The sequence below is a fragment of the Zeugodacus cucurbitae genome, chromosome X (genome assembly GCF_028554725.1).
Source record: "Zeugodacus cucurbitae isolate PBARC_wt_2022May chromosome X, idZeuCucr1.2, whole genome shotgun sequence".
Lineage (NCBI taxonomy): Eukaryota > Metazoa > Arthropoda > Insecta > Diptera > Tephritidae > Zeugodacus > Zeugodacus cucurbitae.
The window spans coordinates 29,181,303-29,204,722 of record NC_071672.1 but is presented as its reverse complement, the minus strand read 5'-3'; the positions used below and the strand labels follow the sequence as shown (position 1 = coordinate 29,204,722).

The window sequence follows — 23,420 nt, the reverse complement described above, 5'->3', positions numbered from 1 at the left end:
GTAACAGCAGGATGGTAAACGCACGACAATTGGAGATCGTTGGTGGAAAACTTCCAATGGCTCTCCTTCCAAGGGACGACATTACCAAAAAGGTGTACTTCGAAAGAAGGTTCAAGATAGCATTGAATAATAAAAGGGATTGGGAAGATTCTTCACGAAAGTAATAAGCAGAAGTACCCAGAAAATGGTACACGGATGAGTCTAAGCCAGCAGATTGTATAGGTGCCGGGCTCACGGGACCACGCATCAAGCTGTCGGTGCCCATGGGACATTTTCCCAGTATCTTGCAAGCTGATGCCTATGCTATTAGCAAATGTGCTGAAGTAATATTGAACAGGGACTATCACGGTGAACGAATTGCTATCATCAGTGATAGCCAGGCGGCTCTCCAGGGATTATCATCCTGCGAAATAAATTCGGGCTGGTTCTGGACCGCATGGGAAAACTTAATAGAGTGTGTAGCTACAACAGTTTAATTTTGTTCTGGGTACCAGGACACAAAGGTATACAGGTCAACGAACTTGCAGACCAACTAGCTAAAAAGGCCGCGGCTGCCAGGCCTGGGGGGCTTATTGCTGTTGGTCAGCATGTTCTCAGAAAGAGAAAAAGACGAATTGGCAAGTTCACTTCTGGCTGCACTTGCAGGGACTTCGTCACTCCAAACTGTTTCTAGGGGGGTACAACCGGAAGAGATTAAAACAACTTATTACGCTCCCACGAAACAAAATGAGACAACTACGATTTTTTGTCAAAATGTATACAGATGTCCTCTAAATTGAATGTCCTCAGAAATTTTTTGAAAAAACGTACTTCAAATTGTTATAGTAATTATTCAGGTTAACGAATCAAGATTATTTTTCATGGATTTTCAAGTTAAAGGTATTTATTTTAACTTGTGAAATTAATTAAGACTAACGTTATTTGTGTTTTAAGTGAAATAAATGTTTAATATCACCTATTTTTGTACCTTTTTTTGTGCGTCTTCAATTTGTTTATATAAAGTTTTAATTGTTTTAATTGATCCCCCTTTAATTATATTTTATTTAGTATTTAGCAGAGTCTTAACTTAATAAAAGTGTTAAAGTTAGGTGCGGAAACTATTTTTAAGTTCAAACTCAGTATAATTGGGCTAAGAAAGCTTGGAAAGAAGGATAAATCTTCGTTATTTCAATCTGTGTACGGTTTACTAGAGGGGTCATTATACGTTTTTGTTCTAATTACAATGCCTGTTGAATGACAGTAAAAAACACTGTGATAGTTTTTAAAAAAAAAAAAAAAGACAAGACCAAATTTGACGGTTTCCCCCTATTTCGGGTCCTACGAATCGAACTGCATCATTACTTTTTTTAGTTACAATCATGGTTTCATACAAAAATTTTTCTTGAAGTTTTTCATCAAAGTTGCCCATTGTAGGACATTAAAAAAAATGGATTAAATTTCAGTTTTTCGACATATTGGCTATAAGTACACAAAAAACATTGATTTTGGGGTTTACAGTCATCTAAGAACTTAAAGACGGACTTATTCTGAGAAGCTTTGCCAAAGAAAGTTTACCAAAAAAGTCAACATTAAAAAAGTTTGAGACCGAAGAAAAATGTGCCTTTCTCTTACAATGGGCAACTTTGATGAAAAACTTCAACTAAAATTTTTGAATGAAACCATGATTGTAACTCAAAAAAGTAATGATGCAGTTCGATTCGTAGGACCCGAAATAGGGGGAAACCGCCGAATTTGGTCTTGTCTTTTTTTTTTGACTATCACAATGAAATTAACTGTATTAAATTGGTTGATAATTTGCCTTTTCCTACACATTTTTTACAGTAAAAATAGACCAGGAGGCTAACTTTATGTTAGCCAAATGGTCGTAAGAATCAGTATGGCTAAATCAAACAAAAAACAAAACAACAACAACAAACAAAACTAAGCAGCGATAAGGGTACTCCCAGCTCAGGGAGAAGAGCACGCTTCCTTGATGCTCTAACGGCAGAGGAGCGTTCGCTGTTCGAGGAGTACGCGAGAGATGACGTCGTGACCTCAACGAGCAGCGGCAGAGTAGGCAAGCCACTACTCCAGCCATCCCAGGCGGGAAATAACCCAAAGGAGGTTCGAGCGAGTACGAAACCCAACAATGTACCCTCTATCGCAGAAGATATAGGCAAGGAGCCGGCGAAGAAACGGCCAGAAAAACAAACTGAGCCCAACAGGAGACGGAGGCACAGGAGTGTAAGTACCCTCCGCTACCTGAGGCAGGATGTCCAGGTGGTCCAGACGATCCCCGAAGAATAGGAATGAGCAGGGCCACTGTAAAGTGGTACCTTCGACACTTGGACGAGGGAAAATCGCCTGAAGTAGCCAAGGAACTTGCCCTTGGCAGAATACGAGGCGACGGAGGGAACAACGCCAAAAAATCGCCTGTAACAAAAGGTTCGCAGGATAACTCTGGCACCAGGCGGCAAGTCAGAGATGAAAGAGCTGGCAAACGTGACAGAAGGCAGGTAACGCCACAAGAATTACCATATTCAAAACGGCGTAGACCAGCCACGGTTCCGGAGTCGAGCGGGCAAGCTAGGTCCGAAGAAGCGTCCAGGGTAGTAGATAGCCAGCGCAGGTATGCGGACACTCTTAGGAGCGTACGCATTGCAGTACTGCCCAGAGATAGCTCTGGTCCCGGCCCAACTTACCGTCCTCCAAAACCGTATTATGAAACGGGTAGCCAAAGGATGGAGGCACGCTCTATCCTTCAATGGCGTCTACTTTAGATCAGGCATGCTACTGGTTGACTGTAGGAACGAAGAGACCGCTACTTGGCTTACGGAGATTGCTCCCAAGCTTGAGGGATGGGACGGTCCAGTCCTTTGCGCCAAACGAGGTGAGGAAATAACGCCTATACACAGTATGACGGTATTTCTTCCTAGAAGCGCTGATGAGCCTATTGAATTCGCCATGGAGCTGACAACGGCACAAAATGAGGGAGTTAACACCTCAGCTTGGCGAATCTTAGACAGTAAAAAAAAAGACTCCGAAATAAGACTCTACGTCGGAATAGACGACGTATCTTATAAAATACTCCGGAAGGCGGGCTTCCGCCTAAACTTCAGGTTTAGCGCTATCCACATGCGCCCTTGGCGGCCCAAGCCCGCGGAAGAAAAGGAGGAAAAGGGGAAGGAAGGCGCCAAAGTGCAAGGTGGAGCGGAGACGAATGTCAAATCCGCCCCCTTGGATCCCGCCGTGCAGGTGTCTACTGCCGATGTCATGGACACCACGGAAGCGCTTCCTAAAGAGTCAACAGAGGTGGCACCCTCTACTCAGGAGCTTTTGGAGGGGATGGAGGAGCTAGTCGCTGCAGATAGCAAAGCAAGCGACTCGGAAGACCTCTCCCTCTTGGAGCCCATACTATGATGGACTCCAGTTTAGAAGTTGCTCAGGTGAACCTGCATCATGCAATGGCTGCATCGGCGGTTATCGCCAGCAGGTTCCTTAAAGACAAACTGAGCATCATCTTAGCCCAGGAACCCTGGGTTTTCAGAGGGGAGGTCAGAGGACTAAACACTGACAACAATAAGGTAATCTTGGACTTATCCAGTGACAGACCTAGAGCCTGTATTGTTCTGAAGAAAGACATTGATTTCTTCTGCATTTCAGAGTTTCTAACACAGGACCTGGTGGCTGTACAAATAAGGGACAAGGAGGAAAAGAAGTTGTCCTAGTGTCAGCCTATTTCCCATGCCTACAGGGTTGACAGATCGATAGACACTGTTCTGTATAGCTTAGTTACGGAGGTTCGATCATAAGATGGGTAGATGCAGTTTTTGGCACAAGCATTGCGGAAACTCAGATAGCCTCTAACAGCATGCGACTGGGCACAACAAAGGGATTTCCCCAAGGAGGTGTACTATCACCGCTTTTGTGGAGCCTAGTCGTGGACGAGCTTTTGGAGATCTTAACAGAGAATGGCATACGATGTCAGGGAAACGCGGTTGAAATCGTAATTATAGCCTGAGGTAAATTTGAGAGCACACTTAGAGACATTGTCCAAAGAGGATTAACCCTGACTAGGAAATGGTGCGTCAAGGTCGGACTTAACATCAATCCGTCAAAAACGGTCATCATCCCCTTTACAAGGAGAAGAACGCTCCCAGCCCTGGGTACCATTACCCTGGGTGAAGCATGGAAGAAGCATGTGGACTCCGCGGTTGCTAAAGCCACCAAAGCGTTGATGGTATGCAAACGCTTAACAGGAAAAATCTGGGATGCAACCCGTATATACTGCGCTGGAAGTACACCACCATTATTAGGCCCATAACCTTTTATGGAGCGGTGGCTTGGGTATCTAGGATCTCCCTGTCAACAGTAGAAAAACAGTTGACAAAACTGCGGTTGACCTGTGTATGAATCACTGGTGCTATGCGAACGTGTCCGACCGCAACAATGGAGGCAATCCTGAACCTAACCCCACTCCTCATGATGTTTAGCTATACGGCAAACAGTACTTTACTGACGAGACCAGGATCAGGTAACAGCAGGATGGTAAACGCACGACAATTGGAGATCGTTGGTGGAAAACTTCCAATGGCTCTCCTTCCAAGGGACGACATTACCAAAAAGGTGTACTTCGAAAGAAGGTTTAAGATAGCATTGAATAATAAAAGGGATTGGGAAGATTCTTCTCTCACGAAAGTAATAAGCAGAAGTACCCAGAAAATGGTACACGGATGAGTCTAAGCCAGCAGATTGTATAGGTGCCGGGCTCACGGGACCACGCATCAAGCTGTCGGTGCCCATGGGACATTTTCCCAGTATCTTGCAAGCTGATGCCTATGCTATTAGCAAATGTGCTGAAGTAATATTGAACAGGGACTATCACGGTGAACGAATTGCTATCATCAGTGATAGCCAGGCGGCTCTCCAGGGATTGTCATCCTGCGAAATAAATTCGGGCTGGTTCTGGACCACATCGGAAAACTTAATAGAGTGTGCAGCTACAACAGTTTAATTTTGTTCTGGGTACCAGGACACAAAGGTATACAGGTCAACGAACTTGCAGACCAACTGGCTAAAAAGGCCGCGGCTGCCAGGCCTGGGGGGCTCATTGCTGTTGGTCAGCATGTTCTCAGAAAGAGAAAAAGACGAATTGGCAAGTTCACTTCTGGCTGCACTTGCAGGGACTTCGTCACTCCAAACTGTTTCTAGGGGGGTACAACCGGAAGAGATTAAAACAACTTATTGCGCTACCACGAAACAAAATGAGACAACTACGATTTTTTGTCAAAATGTATACAGATGTCCTCTAAATTGAATGTCCTCAGAAATTTTTTGAAAAAACGTACTTCAAATTGTTATAGTAATTATTCAGGTTAACGAATCAAGATTATTTTTCATGGATTTTCAAGTTAAAGGTATTTATTTTAACTTGTGAAATTAATTAAGACTAACGTTATTTGTGTTTTAAGTGAAATAAATGTTTAATATCACCTATTTTTGTACCTTTTTTTGTGCGTCTTCAATTTGTTTATATAAAGTTTTAATTGTTTTAATTGATCCCCCTTTAATTATATTTTATTTAGTATTTAGCAGAGTCTTAAGTTAATAAAAGTGTTAAAGTTAGGTGCGGAAACTATTTTTAAGTTCAAACTCATTATAATTGGGCTAAGAAAGCTTGGAAAGAAGGATAAATCTTCGTTATTTCAATCTGTGTACGGTTTACTAGAGGGGTCATTATACGTTTTTGTTCTAATTACAATGCCTGTTGAATGACAGTAAAAAACACTGTGATAGTTTTTAAAAAAAAAAAAAAAAGACAAGACCAAATTCGACGGTTTCCCCCTATTTCGGGTCCTACGAATCGAACTGCATCATTACTTTTTTTAGTTACAATCATGGCTTCATACAAAAATTTTTCTTGAAGTTTTTCATCAAAGTTGCCCATTGTAGGACATTAAAAAAAAATGGATTAAATTTCAGTTTTTCGACATATTGGCTATAAGTACACAAAAAACATTGATTTTGGGGTTTACAGTCATCTAAGAACTTAAAGACGGACTTATTCTGAGAAGCTTTGCCAAAGAAAGTTTACCAAAAAAGTCAACATTAAAAAAGTTTGAGACCGAAGAAAAATGTGCCTTTCTCTTACAATGGGCAACTTTGATGAAAAACTTCAACTAAAATTTTTGAATGAAACCATGATTGTAACTCAAAAAAGTAATGATGCAGTTCGATTCGTAGGACCCGAAATAGGGGGAAACCGCCGAATTTGGTCTTGTCTTTTTTTTTTGACTATCACAGTGAAATTAACTGTATTAAATTGGTTGATAATTTGCCTTTTCCTACACATTTTTTACAGTAAAAATAGACCAGGAGGCTAACTTTATGTTAGCCAAATGGTCGTAAGAATCAGTATGGCTAAATCAAACAAAAAACAAAACAACAACAACAAACAAAACTAAGCAGCGATAAGGGTACTCCCAGCTCAGGGAGAAGAGCACGCTTCCTTGATGCTCTAACGGCAGAGGAGCGTTCGCTGTTCGAGGAGTACGCGAGAGATGACGTCGTGACCTCAACGAGCAGCGGCAGAGTAGGCAAGCCACTACTCCAGCCATCCCAGGCGGGAAATAACCCAAAGGAGGTTCGAGCGAGTACGAAACCCAACAATGTACCCTCTATCGCAGAAGATATAGGCAAGGAGCCGGCGAAGAAACGGCCAGAAAAACAAACTGAGCCCAACAGGAGACGGAGGCACAGGAGTGTAAGTACCCTCCGCTACCTGAGGCAGGATGTCCAGGTGGTCCAGACGATCCCCGAAGAATAGGAATGAGCAGGGCCACTGTAAAGTGGTACCTTCGACACTTGGACGAGGGAAAATCGCCTGAAGTAGCCAAGGAACTTGCCCTTGGCAGAATACGAGGCGACGGAGGGAACAACGCCAAAAAATCGCCTGTAACAAAAGGTTCGCAGGATAACTCTGGCACCAGGCGGCAAGTCAGAGATGAAAGAGCTGGCAAACGTGACAGAAGGCAGGTAACGCCACAAGAATTACCATATTCAAAACGGCGTAGACCAGCCACGGTTCCGGAGTCGAGCGGGCAAGCTAGGTCCGAAGAAGCGTCCAGGGTAGTAGATAGCCAGCGCAGGTATGCGGACACTCTTAGGAGCGTACGCATTGCAGTACTGCCCAGAGATAGCTCTGGTCCCGGCCCAACTTACCGTCCTCCAAAACCGTATTATGAAACGGGTAGCCAAAGGATGGAGGCACGCTCTATCCTTCAATGGCGTCTACTTTAGATCAGGCATGCTACTGGTTGACTGTAGGAACGAAGAGACCGCTACTTGGCTTACGGAGATTGCTCCCAAGCTTGAGGGATGGGACGGTCCAGTCCTTTGCGCCAAACGAGGTGAGGAAATAACGCCTATACACAGTATGACGGTATTTCTTCCTAGAAGCGCTGATGAGCCTATTGAATTCGCCATGGAGCTGACAACGGCACAAAATGAGGGAGTTAACACCTCAGCTTGGCGAATCTTAGACAGTAAAAAAGAAGACTCCGGAATAAGACTCTACGTCGGAATAGACGACGTATCTTATAAAATACTCCGGAAGGCGGGCTTCCGCCTAAACTTCAGGTTTAGCGCTATCCACATGCGCCCTTGGCGGCCCAAGCCCGCGGAAGAAAAGGAGGAAAAGGGGAAGGAAGGCGCCAAAGTGCAAGGTGGAGCGGAGACGAATGTCAAATCCGCCCCCTTGGATCCCGCCGTGCAGGTGTCTACTGCCGATGTCATGGACACCACGGAAGCGCTTCCTAAAGAGTCAACAGAGGTGGCACCCTCTACTCAGGAGCTTTTGGAGGGGATGGAGGAGCTAGTCGCTGCAGATAGCAAAGCAAGCGACTCGGAAGACCTCTCCCTCTTGGAGCCCATACTATGATGGACTCCAGTTTAGAAGTTGCTCAGGTGAACCTGCATCATGCAATGGCTGCATCGGCGGTTATCGCCAGCAGGTTCCTTAAAGACAAACTGAGCATCATCTTAGCCTAGGGTTTTCAGAGGGGAGGTCAGAGGACTAAACACTGACAACAATAAGGTAATCTTGGACTTATCCAGTGACAGACCTAGAGCCTGTATTGTTCTGAAGAAAGACATTGATTTCTTCTGCATTTCAGAGTTTCTAACACAGGACCTGGTGGCTGTACAAATAAGGGACAAGGAGGAAAAGAAGTTGTCCTAGTGTCAGCCTATTTCCCATGCCTACAGGGTTGACAGATCGATAGACACTGTTCTGTATAGCTTAGTTACGGAGGTTCGATCATAAGATGGGTAGATGCAGTTTTTGGCACAAGCATTGCGGAAACTCAGATAGCCTCTAACAGCATGCGACTGGGCACAACAAAGGGATTTCCCCAAGGAGGTGTACTATCACCGCTTTTGTGGAGCCTAGTCGTGGACGAGCTTTTGGAGATCTTAACAGAGAATGGCATACGATGTCAGGGAAACGCGGTTGAAATCGTAATTATAGCCTGAGGTAAATTTGAGAGCACACTTAGAGACATTGTCCAAAGAGGATTAACCCTGACTAGGAAATGGTGCGTCAAGGTCGGACTTAACATCAATCCGTCAAAAACGGTCATCATCCCCTTTACAAGGAGAAGAACGCTCCCAGCCCTGGGTACCATTACCCTGGGCGAAGCATGGAAGAAGCATGTGGACTCCGCGGTTGCTAAAGCCACCAAAGCGTTGATGGTATGCAAACGCTTAACAGGCAAGTCAGAGATGAAAGAGCTGGCAAACGTGACAGAAGGCAGGTAACGCCACAAGAATTACCAAATTCAAAACGGCGTAGACCAGCCACGGTTCCGGAGTCGAGCGGGCAAGCTAGGTCCGAAGAAGCGTCCAGGGTAGTAGATAGCCAGCGCAGGTATGCGGACACTCTTAGGAGCGTACGCATTGCAGTACTGCCCAGAGATAGCTCTGGTCCCGGCCCAACTTACCGTCCTCCAAAACCGTATTATGAAACGGGTAGCCAAAGGATGGAGGCACGCTCTATCCTTCAATGGCGTCTACTTTAGATCAGGCATGCTACTGGTTGACTGTAGGAACGAAGAGACCGCTACTTGGCTTACGGAGATTGCTCCCAAGCTTGAGGGATGGGACGGTCCAGTCCTTTGCGCCAAACGAGGTGAGGAAATAACGCCTATACACAGTATGACGGTATTTCTTCCTAGAAGCGCTGATGAGCCTATTGAATTCGCCATGGAGCTGACAACGGCACAAAATGAGGGAGTTAACACCTCAGCTTGGCGAATCTTAGACAGTAAAAAAGAAGACTCCGGAATAAGACTCTACGTCGGAATAGACGACGTATCTTATAAAATACTCCGGAAGGCGGGCTTCCGCCTAAACTTCAGGTTTAGCGCTATCCACATGCGCCCTTGGCGGCCCAAGCCCGCGGAAGAAAAGGAGGAAAAGGGGAAGGAAGGCGCCAAAGTGCAAGGTGGAGCGGAGACGAATGTCAAATCCGCCCCCTTGGATCCCGCCGTGCAGGTGTCTACTGCCGATGTCATGGACACCACGGAAGCGCTTCCTAAAGAGTCAACAGAGGTGGCACCCTCTACTCAGGAGCTTTTGGAGGGGATGGAGGAGCTAGTCGCTGCAGATAGCAAAGCAAGCGACTCGGAAGACCTCTCCCTCTTGGAGCCCATACTATGATGGACTCCAGTTTAGAAGTTGCTCAGGTGAACCTGCATCATGCAATGGCTGCATCGGCGGTTATCGCCAGCAGGTTCCTTAAAGACAAACTGAGCATCATCTTAGCCCAGGAACCCTGGGTTTTCAGAGGGGAGGTCAGAGGACTAAACACTGACAACAATAAGGTAATCTTGGACTTATCCAGTGACAGACCTAGAGCCTGTATTGTTCTGAAGAAAGACATTGATTTCTTCTGCATTTCAGAGTTTCTAACACAGGACCTGGTGGCTGTACAAATAAGGGACAAGGAGGAAAAGAAGTTGTCCTAGTGTCAGCCTATTTCCCATGCCTACAGGGTTGACAGATCGATAGACACTGTTCTGTATAGCTTAGTTACGGAGGTTCGATCATAAGATGGGTAGATGCAGTTTTTGGCACAAGCATTGCGGAAACTCAGATAGCCTCTAACAGCATGCGACTGGGCACAACAAAGGGATTTCCCCAAGGAGGTGTACTATCACCGCTTTTGTGGAGCCTAGTCGTGGACGAGCTTTTGGAGATCTTAACAGAGAATGGCATACGATGTCAGGGAAACGCGGTTGAAATCGTAATTATAGCCTGAGGTAAATTTGAGAGCACACTTAGAGACATTGTCCAAAGAGGATTAACCCTGACTAGGAAATGGTGCGTCAAGGTCGGACTTAACATCAATCCGTCAAAAACGGTCATCATCCCCTTTACAAGGAGAAGAACGCTCCCAGCCCTGGGTACCATTACCCTGGGCGAAGCATGGAAGAAGCATGTGGACTCCGCGGTTGCTAAAGCCACCAAAGCGTTGATGGTATGCAAACGCTTAACAGGAAAAATCTGGGATGCAACCCGTATATACTGCGCTGGAAGTACACCACCATTATTAGGCCCATAACCTTTTATGGAGCGGTGGCTTGGGTATCTAGGATCTCCCTGTCAACAGCAGAAAAACAGTTGACAAAACTGCGGTTGACCTGTGTATGAATCACTGGTGCTATGCGAACGTGTCCGACCGCAACAATGGAGGCAATCCTGAACCTAACCCCACTCCTCATGATGTTTAGCTATACGGCAAACAGTACTTTACTGACGAGACCAGGATCAGGTAACAGCAGGATGGTAAACGCACGACAATTGGAGATCGTTGGTGGAAAACTTCCAATGGCTCTCCTTCCAAGGGACGACATTACCAAAAAGGTGTACTTCGAAAGAAGGTTTAAGATAGCATTGAATAATAAAAGGGATTGGGAAGATTCTTCTCTCACGAAAGTAATAAGCAGAAGTACCCAGAAAATGGTACACGGATGAGTCTAAGCCAGCAGATTGTATAGGTGCCGGGCTCACGGGACCACGCATCAAGCTGTCGGTGCCCATGGGACATTTTCCCAGTATCTTGCAAGCTGATGCCTATGCTATTAGCAAATGTGCTGAAGTAATATTGAACAGGGACTATCACGGTGAACGAATTGCTATCATCAGTGATAGCCAGGCGGCTCTCCAGGGATTGTCATCCTGCGAAATAAATTCGGGCTGGTTCTGGACCACATCGGAAAACTTAATAGAGTGTGCAGCTATAACAGTTTAATTTTGTTCTGAGTACCAGGACACAAAGGTATACAGGTCAACGAACTTGCAGACCAACTGGCTAAAAAGGCCGCGGCTGCCAGGCCTGGGGGGCTCATTGCTGTTGGTCAGCATGTTCTCAGAAAGAGAAAAAGACGAATTGGCAAGTTCACTTCTGGCTGCACTTGCAGGGACTTCTTCACTCCAAACTGTTTCTAGGGGGGTACAACCGGAAGAGATTAAAACAACTTATTGCGCTACCACGAAACAAAATGAGACAACTACGATTTTTTGTCAAAATGTATACAGATGTCCTCTAAATTGAATGTCCTCAGAAATTTTTTGAAAAAACGTACTTCAAATTGTTATAGTAATTATTCAGGTTAACGAATCAAGATTATTTTTCATGGATTTTCAAGTTAAAGGTATTTATTTTAACTTGTGAAATTAATTAAGACTAACGTTATTTGTGTTTTAAGTGAAATAAATGTTTAATATCACCTATTTTTGTACCTTTTTTTGTGCGTCTTCAATTTGTTTATATAAAGTTTTAATTGTTTTAATTGATCCCCCTTTAATTATATTTTATTTAGTATTTAGCAGAGTCTTAAGTTAATAAAAGTGTTAAAGTTAGGTGCGGAAACTATTTTTAAGTTCAAACTCATTATAATTGGGCTAAGAAAGCTTGGAAAGAAGGATAAATCTTCGTTATTTCAATCTGTGTACGGTTTACTAGAGGGGTCATTATACGTTTTTGTTCTAATTACAATGCCTGTTGAATGACAGTAAAAAACACTGTGATAGTTTTAAAAAAAAAAAAAAAAGACAAGACCAAATTCGACGGTTTCCCCCTATTTCGGGTCCTACGAATCGAACTACATCATTACTTTTTTTAGTTACAATCATGGTTTCATACAAAAATTTTTCTTGAAGTTTTTCATCAAAGTTGCCCATTGTAGGACATTAAAAAAAAATGGATTAAATTTCAGTTTTTCGACATATTGGCTATAAGTACACAAAAAACATTGATTTTGGGGTTTACAGTCATCTAAGAACTTAAAGACGGACTTATTCTGAGAAGCTTTGCCAAAGAAAGTTTACCAAAAAAGTCAACATTAAAAAAGTTTGAGACCGAAGAAAAATGTGCCTTTCTCTTACAATGGGCAACTTTGATGAAAAACTTCAACTAAAATTTTTGAATGAAACCATGATTGTAACTCAAAAAAGTAATGATGCAGTTCGATTCGTAGGACCCGAAATAGGGGGAAACCGCCGAATTTGGTCTTGTCTTTTTTTTTTTGACTATCACAGTGAAATTAACTGTATTAAATTGGTTGATAATTTGCCTTTTCCTACACATTTTTTATATCATATTATTCTAATAGGTTGAATGTGGGGGTTGGATGGGGAAACTATAACGAAAAATCATGCTTTCTTTAAATTACGGTTCTATGTGAGCTATAGGACCTAGTAGTCCGATGGGGCCAATTTTTTTACTGTATATTTAAAATATTTTTCTAGATTTTTGGTGAAAATTTCATAGCGATTTCTCAACGGGAAGTATTTATGACCGCGCCATCATACAAGTCGAACCACTGTACACTGCAGACTAAGGCGTCATCTGAACAAACTCAGAATCTGCTCAAGGGACCTGTGCAGATTCTGTGATCTGGAAACGGAAGCACCTGAGCATCTACTCGTGGACTGTCACGCGATTGCGAGGTTAAGGAGTCAGGCAATGGGGTCTCTATATCTCCAAAGGGAAAGTATCGCGTCAAACGGCTCTGCAGCGCTACCAAGTTTTCTTAGAGCTACAGGACTGGATGTTATTCTGTGATAAACAGAAGAGGACACAATAGACTGTAGGTCGCAGTGCGATCCTCAAATAAAATCTATCTATCTATCCAAGGGGTCACACATGCTTATTAATTTTTACAACATCTCAAGAATATTATCCTAAATTTTCAAGTCGTCCCGAATAATAGTTTCGGAGATACAGCCTTTGGAAGCGGTGCGCCCCAAGTCAGGTTTTTTTCTTGGAGCCGTGTTTTCAAAGTCAGTTGTCAAATGTTCTCAAAAACTACTCAACCGATCTTGATAATACTTTGCACAGGTGTTCGAGATACAATTTACTCGTGTTTGAACGAACGCTTTTTTTCAATTCCAACTATTTAATTTATTTTTATTTTTTGGCCTTTTCTTCGTTCAAGCACGAGTTTATGGTCCTAACTAAACACTCATTTTGGATGATCCTGTCAGGAATTATGCTGACAACGCGGAAGCACTATTTTCCGAGGGGTCACCGAAAATGACGTCCTCTGACTTTTTATTTTATTTTTTTGAAAAAATTCAGAAATTATTCTTTAAATATGTATCTATAAGACATAAAAAAATTTGAATTAAATAAATAGGTCTTTTTTACCCATGTAACCTCTTAAATGCTTTAGCACGCCTGCTAACAGTATGTAATACATTTTAGCCTGTTTTAAGCTTCACCGAAATGACGAGGTGTAACGCAGGAGGCTTCCCACAAAACAAAAAAAAAACTAATTTTGAATTGTGTGACCAACGAATATATAAAGCGATTATGCAAGCCGCTTCTAACTCCCACAGCAGCCGGTTCTACGCACCGGAGTTGACCCGGATTTTATCCGGTCAAGGGCTGCCCTTTCGGCGATCTAACCCTGTTTGGATCGATTAGTTTTAAGTTTGGTTGTACGTCATTGGAGCAACGACTTGCAGCAGGGTTGCTCCATATCCTCTTACTCAGGGCTGGCATCGAGTCCAACCCAGGGCCTGAGGTATTTTTCTGCTGCGTATGCGCTAAAAGGCTCCATCCAAATTCCACCTCGGTTAGGTACAACACATGCAATGGATGGAGCCATCTTAAGACCTGTTCAGGCCTTAAGACTCATAGGGAGTGGACCACACGATATGTGGCCCCATGCTGTCAACACAATACTGCGGCTGTTGCCTCTACGGCAGTGCAACTTGCACCTAGTTCGCGCAACGCGCCGCCACCCTCAGGGAGTGGCCAACTTAAGGCCCATACAGCCCCCAGGAGCTCAAGTAGACAGCATGACTCCCAGTCTGACCAATCTGACCAATCCCCTCCCCAACCTTCATCCCGCTCCAATCCTCTTGCGAGGACCTTCTGGTCCCTCGCACTGTCTGTTCCGTGTGTTAGGCCGTAATACGTCGGAATGTGCGCACCACACGTGAGTGGAGTGTATCGTACGTTTCCCCCGCAACCAACAACATCCGAGTCGCCAAACAACACCGAAGTGCGACATTTTCCTTTGCGGTAGCTGCAACAGCCTCCACCTGTACGTCACTCCCTCACTCCCAGGGTCACGACAGCAACACCAAGACACACCCGACTCTTACAATTTAACTGCAACGGGCTCCAGAGTAAGATCGAGGAGATAGCTGATTTTATGAGTCGGGAAGGCATATCAATAGCTGCGGTCCAAGAAACCAAGCTAAACAGCCACTCAGACCTTCTGAGTTGTGCAGGTTTCAACGTTTTACGTAAAGATCGCGAGCGAGATAGTGGTGGTGGCCTAGCATTCATATTACACAACACCGTGCAATATCGTCTTATCGAAGGTGACATCGACCGCAGGGACTCTATCCTAGAATGTCAGGGTATAGCTGTCCGGTCAGGCGATGACGAGCTCGAAATATTTAATATATACATCCCCCCAGTTACAAGTTGCCCAACAGGATATCACCCGAATATTAGTGCGCTACTTCGTATTGAAAACCGACTGGTACTTGCCTGTCAAATGATCGGAGAGGGATGGAGCTGGCAGAACAGATAGACGATTCGACATTCTGCACAATGAATGACGAAGCTCCCACCAGAATTATGAGCACCTGCAGCAGCTCGCCAGACATCACAATTGCTAGCGGTGGTCTGATAAACAGCATAACATGGCGACCTATGCTAACTCTTGCATCAGACCACCTGCCCATAATTATCTCGATTGAAAAACCTCCTGACTTTATTTCCGCGGACAACCGCACTTATGTTAACTTTAACAAAGCTAACTGGGACGGCTTCACGGAATTCACCGAGAATGCCTTCGCCGCTCTTCCCATTCCTACGGACGTAATCGTTGGCGAACGTCAATTCCGCAAGGTGATCACCGATGCTACTGCTCGTTTCATACCAGCCGGAAGAATTGCTAATATGCGTCCTAATTTCCCGGCTGAAGCGGCAGTTTTAGCAAATGAACGTGACTCCTTACGCCAGGTTGATCCCTGTGATCCCCGCATAAGGGATCTCAATTTGGAGATTCGACAACTGGTAAATAACTATAAGCGGACGAAATGGGTAGAGCACCTGAAGTCCTGTAATCTTTCCACTGGTGTGAGCAAGCTCTGGTCAACCGTCAAATCCCTGTCAAACCCGAGGAGACATGACGACCGAGTTGAAATTCAATTCGGTAGCCATGCCTCCTCGGACCCGGAGAGGTGCGCGAGCTATTTTAGCCGACAATTCATACTGTACCCCCAGGTTGACAAGGCCAAAAGACGTGTCACCAGACGGCTGCGCAAAATGCGAAACAACGGCGCGCGACTTGCTTTCACCAGTGGGGAGGTTCAGGAGGTCATCAGGAAGACAAAGTCCTCCAAAGCCATTGGCTCTGACGGAATAAACTCTTTAATGTTAAAACACCTAGGTTCAACGGGAGTAGAATTTCTCGCCAAGGTACTCAATTTGTCGCTAACCACTCTTAAAATACCCGATATGTGGAAAATCGGAAGAGTGGTTCCACTACTGAAACCTGGGAAACCCGCCAACTTAGGGGAGTCCTATCGCCCGTTAACTCTCCTTTCCCCAGTAGTGAAGACACTTGAGGCCTTACTGCTCCCGACACTCACATACCACCTGAACCTAGCTAAACATCAACATGGTTTCCGTAAAGTGCACAGTACCACCACAGCACTTAGCGTCATAAACGCCCAGATAGTTCATGGTCTTAATCAAAAACCACCCTGTAAAAGAACCGTCCTAGTAGCGTTGGACCTGTCAAAAGCTTTTGAGACGGTCAACTTAACAACGCTTCTAGAAGACGTGGAACAAACAACACTTTCTCCGGGGCTGAAGAGATGGATTATGAACTACCTGAGCGGTCGACAATCATCGGTATTATTTCGATGTAAAACATCAAAACTTAGGAAAATTAAACAAGGGGTTCCACAGGGCGGTGTCCTCTCCCTGTTACTGTTTAATTTCTATATTTCCAAACTTCCTCAACCACCAGAGGGAATTTCCGTTACCTCCTACGCAGATGATTGTACGATAATGACGTCGGGCACTGGCATCGATGACATGTGTTCGAAAGTGAACAGCTACCTCCCCGAACTTTCTCGCTTCTTCTCTGCGAGGAGCCTGGCACTCGCACCCACTAAATCCACGGCGACCCTTTTAACCAACTGGACGAAGGAGTACAGACTAAGTCTTAACATTCATGTCGATGGCTTACAAATTCCGACAGTAAATAACCCCAAAATTTTGGGAGTTACATTTGACAGTCTGCACTCCTTCACTCCACACACGACTGCGATAGTCACTAAAGTACAGAGCCGCAACAAAATCCTCAAGTCGCTAGCCGGTAGCACTTGGGGAAAAGACAAAGAAACGTTGCTGGCCACTTACAAGGCTATCGGCCGGCCGGTCGTAAATTACGCAGCACCGGTATGGTCACCTGGATGCAGTGACACGCAGCAGAAGAAGCTACAGGCGTGCCAGAACACTGCACTCCGCACAGCAACAGGATGTCTCTTGATGTCACCAATGACACACTTACATAGTGAGGCCATTATGCTGCCTATTAAGGAGCATAATGAACTGCTTAACAAGCAGTTTCTACTCGGGTGTTTTCGTAGAAATTACCCTTGTAGTCACTTGCTGGAAGCAGAACCGCCCCCCAGGTGCATCAAGAGATCGCTCCTTTAATACGTCGACGAACTAAACCCCTATACCGACCAAACTGCGGACGCAAACAGTTTTAGACACGCCCTAAACGCCATTCACAGTGGAGCTATTAACACCTTCATTGACTCCCTTCCGGTGAATGACGTCCTTGGAACCAAACCACCACCTATAGCAGACGAAGAGCTCGAGTTGCCACGTGAAACCAGAGTGACCCTTGCACAGCTTCGATCTGGATATTGTAGCAGGTTAAACTCCTACGTATGCAGACTGTCCACATGCATACAAGTCCCACATGCAACGAGTCCCCGCATGACTCTAACCACCTCTTTGTATGCCCAATGAACCCTACTCATCTAACACCCCTCTCCCTTTGGTCCAACCCTGTCGAAACAGCACGTTTCCTGGGCCTCCCGTTAGATGATCTCGACGACAACTACACTTAAGCTTCTCTTTTCAGGCAGGGATAGATAACCGTTACAACAACAACAAGAACATGTTGTTATTGTAAATATGTATAGATATAAAACACAATTCTTTGAACGCACCTGTATAGGAGATGAAAAATTTTTGCGTACAGTTTGCGCGGATGGTGAATTTGATCTGGCTTGAACGTGCGTACGTCCATGAATAAACTGTTGTTTTTGATGATGTTTGTGTATATTCAATGGAGGTGTCGAGCCTGTAACGGAGCCAGCACCATCTGAGCGATTAGAGGCCGTTACTGTACTCGGTTTAACTACACCTGTGGAATTAGACAGATTTGGAACAGCCGCTGGCAAAAATAAAGTTGTTTGTGACGCATTGATTTGTGATTGACATGTTAACTTTTGTTGTGTTTTCTGCTCATGCGTTGGATCGACTGTTTTAAGACAATGCACATTTGTGGAACCTGCTACTGTTGCTGATTGTCCTGGTATTGCCTTTTGAATGGTGTTCTGGTTGCAGGCGCTCATATTCAACAAAAGACCGTCGATTTGCGTCGGAGGCGCATTGCAATTTTTATCAACCTAAAATAAAGGCGAAGTTTAAGTAAATAATAAGTAATAGAAGTAATAGTCAAAATATTGTAAAAATTTGTATTAAAACCTTTTCTTTCACATTTACTGGATCTGTTGAGACCAGTAATGCTGTGTCGACGTCGTTACGGCGGCGTGGCTAAAAATTTTAAAATTAATAATATAAAGTTAATATTGTTCAAACATAATGCTAACGTATTCAGTCCCGCTAACATTTGATGCAGCAACTGTCATCTGCGTTATATTTCCGTGTACATACTCGTTTTTACCGAGCACTTGTGCAGTATTGGTTGTTTGACTAGTGGTTGCATTAACAGTATCAATCTTTTCCCAATCATAAGGATCGGAGTCCTTTACTCCACGACGTTTCATACAGCGTTCAAATAAGCCAATCAACATCTGTAAAAATTCCATTTGCGAAAGAAAATGTATTAAAAGGGAGCAAAGGCAAGATAAATTAAGACACAGACATATTACTGATGTACACTTACAAGGTTAGGTGAGTTTCAAAATAAAAAAAAAAAATATTGTCTTATTAAATAGTTTATTTTAATATTTACGACGTTATCCAAAAATATCAAATCAATCCGAGTAATATTCTAAGAGATATATTATCTGGAAGTTCCGTCCATCAGGTCACGTCAGCACGAAAAACGCATTTATCTCAAAATTCAATTTTTCAAGTCTGTGGACACGATATCTCAAAAAGCTATGGAGCGATTTTGTTCAAATATTGCACAAATATTTGAATAACATTATCTAGTTAATGAACGAAGGATTTTCTTATATTGTTATTAAAACAATTTTTTTCGAGCCAATATATTACGAAAATTTGACCGAAAAAGTTATTTTTATACTCTTGCAAAATGTTGCACAGAGTATTATAGTTTTGTTCACATAACGGTTGTTTGTGTCACCAAGAAGAAGAAGAAGTTAGATATGGGGTTATATCTATACTAATTATATAAAATCGCTTATATGAAAAATGTTTGTAACGGCTAATCTCCTAAAGTTCTGAAGCGATTTTTATAAATTTTTTTTTAAATAAAGCATTTGCTCTAGGCTCGCGAGTGGCATACTTATTTTTTTAATTTTCCGAAATCAAATCCTTTTTTTCGGGTTGAAGTTTTTGAAAAATCAAAAATATTGCAAGCATAAGGTTTTTCGTTCACCAAACGCAGTCTACAGCGAAGCGCGCTTTGTGTGTGTGCGTGTGCTCTTTATCGTTTGCGGCACGCACTCTCTCTCTCTCTTCCATTTCTGTACATCTTTTCCAGCATAACGTAATGAAGTAAAGTACAGACATATGTATGCACTCTCTCTTCCATCTCTCGCATCTTTTACTACATAACTTATTGAAGTAAAGTACAAAGCAAAAAAGTTTGCATATATAAATGATCGCAGAACAAGTGAAATAACGCTAAACAGCACAATCAAATGCTCGCATAAATTGCCGTATGTATGCATGTATGTAGATATGTAAATACAGTGTCAACTATATTTACTCTGTTTTACAGTTACTTATTTTGCAGCAACGCACCGTTGCTTGAATTGCTTTTTCTTATTGTCTTTGTACTTTTTTCTAACAAAACACATCTATTTTCTTCTTCTATATAAATAAAAATGGATCTTCGAAATGTATGTACGCCCATAACTTTCGAACGATTGCACCAAATCCGATGATTCTTGGTTTTATGAATTCTTTATTGTTAGGACAAGGTTTGTATGTTGGAAAATTATAAAAAATTAAATAGTGAAGTATTAAAGAAAAATTAATTTAAAAAAATTAATCGCAAAATGTGTTGCTAAGCGCATATCTCGAGAACAGCTGAACCGATTTCGCTAATTCTCTTTTTGAAATATTCCTTTAAGTATAAGGTCCTGAAAAAGTCTAAAATCCACACTTTTTTAAATTCTCATACAAACAATTTCTAATCTATAGATATAAAAATGAATTGCTGTTCGTTAGTCTCGCAAAAAGTCGAGAACGGCCAAACCGATCTGGCTAATTGAAGTCTTGAATTATTCGGGGAAGGGCAGGAAAGGTTTAGAAATTAAGTAAATATGGAAAAATTGCGAGGAAGATAATAAAAAGAGCATTTTATTTGAATTAACAACAAAAATATGAAAAAAGAAAACAAAAAATAATAACATTTTGAAGGTTGTCATTGTTGCTTTGTTGAAATATTTTTGTCAGTGTTTAACTGTATATATATAATTTGTAACAAATAAGGAAAGGCTAAGTGCAACCGAACATTAATTTTTTTAAGAAAACACACAATTTGACCCATATATTCGGCATAAAGTCCAATATAAAATCATCATATATAGTATATGAGGGCTGATGTAATTCCTGAACCAATTTCTCTCATTTTCACCACTAATGTTAACGGGAATAGGGGCAACTTGGCAACTGTTAGTAGGCAAACCAACGTCACATTCGGCCGGGAAATTATTCCTAAATTGCAAATCGAAGAAACACCAGTCTGCAAAATCGTCAAAAGTAGCGACTTCAAAAGATTTACGCGACAACCAAAACTTTTTTGGTGGAGCCATGATTCTGTTGGCAGATGATTTACGCCAGACTCTTCTGGTTCCTGGATAATCACATGATTAAAATCATCTACTTTATGGCGACACATAAAGATTCGCCAACAAAAAAAACAGCTAACATACCACTAATTTTGCAACAATATCAAATTGCGATTGTAGAAGCAGTTGGAAATGGTAGGGTCCCAGTTGACACCTCAATGGATTAATAACATTTCCAACATATTTCTGTCACTTCATTGACTCAAAAAAAAGCTTATTCATCGTGTTTTTCCTGACATGAAACCACAATATGATAACCATAAATGACTGCTTGAATGACCTATATTGGTGGTAAAAAAAAACAAGAATCTCTTCGATGTTAATGCGACAATTTAGAGTTTCAGGAGAGTTGACACAGCTACAAACCAGGATGACGTATTCAATTATCTCACAGACTATTTAAAATTGCTGGATTATCCCCACTCACTTGCAATTAAAAGTAGTGTGAGTTGTTATCATGCTGCTTAACATAAATCAACCTCGACTTTGAAGAAGGTATAACGTTTTCGTCTTTATGCGTAAGCATTTTTTCTCTGCATTGAAAAATTTACAAATTTAATGTATACCTTAGCCACAAAAACGAAAAATTAAACCCGTTTTCCGTTGTCAAGACATAGCATGAAACCGGCTTGACCGATTTGGCTGATTCTTTTTTGTGTGTATTCCAGGGGGTTTGAGGATGTTTCTTACGGAGAGAAAAAAATGCCTGAAAATGCCTAAAATTCACACCTTTCTAATCTCCCATACAAACAATTTGTAATAAGTATTCATTTTTATATGGAGGATATTATAGATTCCAGTTCAAATTGAATAGGTACGCATTAAGATAGGTCGGCTATACAAAATAAAGTAGTGCACCAAATTTACGCTAAGGCGGTACGAAGTTCGCCGTGTCTGCTAGTATTTATATATAAACGATCAGGATGAAGAGTGGAGTTGAAATCTGGATGTCTGTCCGTGCAAGCGATACTTGAGTAAAAATTAAGATATCTTAATGAAACTTGGAACAAATATTCCTTGGCACCCTGAGGAGGTTGCTTTCGAAAATGGGCAAAATCGGGCACGCCCACAAAATTGCTAAAACCGTTAAATAAAGTAATGAAAATAAAATTTAAAACATAGGATCGCATTAGGGACGAGGCACATTTGGATGTATTTTTTTTTTTAAGTGGGCGAGACCCCGCCCCCAAATAGGTTTTTTGTATATAACTCGCAAACCAATAAAGCTATATAAACCAAACTTTCTACAGTCGTTTCTTCAAGCCACTTCCTTATACATTCGAAAAATGAAAGAAATCGGATAATAACCACGCCCACCTCCAATACAAAGCTTATGTTGAAAATGCGGTAGCTCACTAATGAAAAACGTCAGAAATACTAAATTATACAGAAGAAATATCAGAAAGAAGCTGTATTGGATTTTTTTTTACAAAATGGAAAATGGGAGTGGCGTCTCCCACTTATGGATCAAAAACCATATCTCAAGAACTACTCGACCGATTTCAATTAAATTTCTTGACACCCTGATGACACGGGTGGAATATGGGCGAAATCGGTTCACAACCACGCCTACTTTCCATATAACTCAATTTTTAATTCCATCTTATTTCTTCACTATATAATGTAAGCATAAGGACCCGACGAAGATAGCGGAATAAAGCTTTACACAAATACTGTATATCAAATATGGCCTCACTTGTGGAGAAATTGTAGAAATCGGACTATAACCCCGGATATCGAACATGAAGAACTCAGTGCCTAAGGATAATTATTCACCGAAAATATGGGTAAATCTCTCAGATAATTTAATATAATTCTGAGGAAAGTGTTTTCTTCTAATAGTGTGTCTCTGTTCCAAAAATTATTAAAATCTGGTCATAACATCTCCTGGCTCCCTTATACCTAATTATAGGTTTTTCCAAAGGTATAAGTTTATACCTAAGGTATAGGTTTATACCCAAGTATAGGTTTTTCAAAAATATCATCTCCTAGCTCCCATATACCTAATTATAGGTTTTTCAAAAATACGGTGGGCTTTATTCCGCATATATGTATTAGTTAATATGTGAGATATCTTAGCAACATTGAGTGAGCATATAGTCTTGTATATAGTGTACCTTGCTGGTGAAAATGAATGAAATCTGTTCAGGAATTACCTCAGCCCTCATCTATACTAATATATAAAGCTGAAGAGTTTGTTTGTTTGTTTGAACGCGCTAATCTCTGAAACTACTAGTTCGAATTGAATAATTCTTTTTGTGTTGGATAGTCCATTTATCGAGGAAGGCTATAGGCTATATAGGTGTAAAAATCGGGGGAAATTATTTATCTTTGAGGGCTTCCGATCCTTGCGCTGCGAAAGCGGTTCAAGATTAGATACGCAAGGATCGAGAACGGTTGAACCATTCTTTATGAAATGTTCAGAGGTTGTTCGTTGTGGATCGTGGAAGGTTTAGTCGGAAAATTGTAAAATTCCAAAAAGTGACTTTTTTTCATACATTTTTTTTTTTTCAATCTATATTGAAATGAAATGAAATGGTGTATAGTTGTAACGCTAAAACTCGAAAACGGCTGAACCAAATGAAATGTTTCCTTTG

General features: G+C 42.2%; 1 protein-coding gene across 11 annotated transcripts in view; it reads right to left on the bottom strand.

Annotated features, from left to right (window-relative positions):
- The window catches only part of LOC105219991 (tau-tubulin kinase homolog Asator), a 61,402-nt gene that overhangs the window by 22,012 nt on the left and 15,970 nt on the right, over positions 1–23,420 (bottom strand). For 10 of the 11 annotated variants that reach the window (XM_054235542.1, XM_054235545.1, XM_054235543.1 and 7 more), the window contains 3 exons: positions 18,427–18,630; positions 18,302–18,370; positions 17,761–18,222 (listed from right to left, as the gene is read on the bottom strand). In XM_054235542.1, the coding sequence (XP_054091517.1) occupies positions 17,761–18,222; positions 18,302–18,370; positions 18,427–18,630 (735 nt within the window). The remainder of the gene's footprint in view (positions 1–17,760; positions 18,223–18,301; positions 18,371–18,426; positions 18,631–23,420) is intronic. The other variant, XM_054235546.1, reaches the window with a different exon arrangement.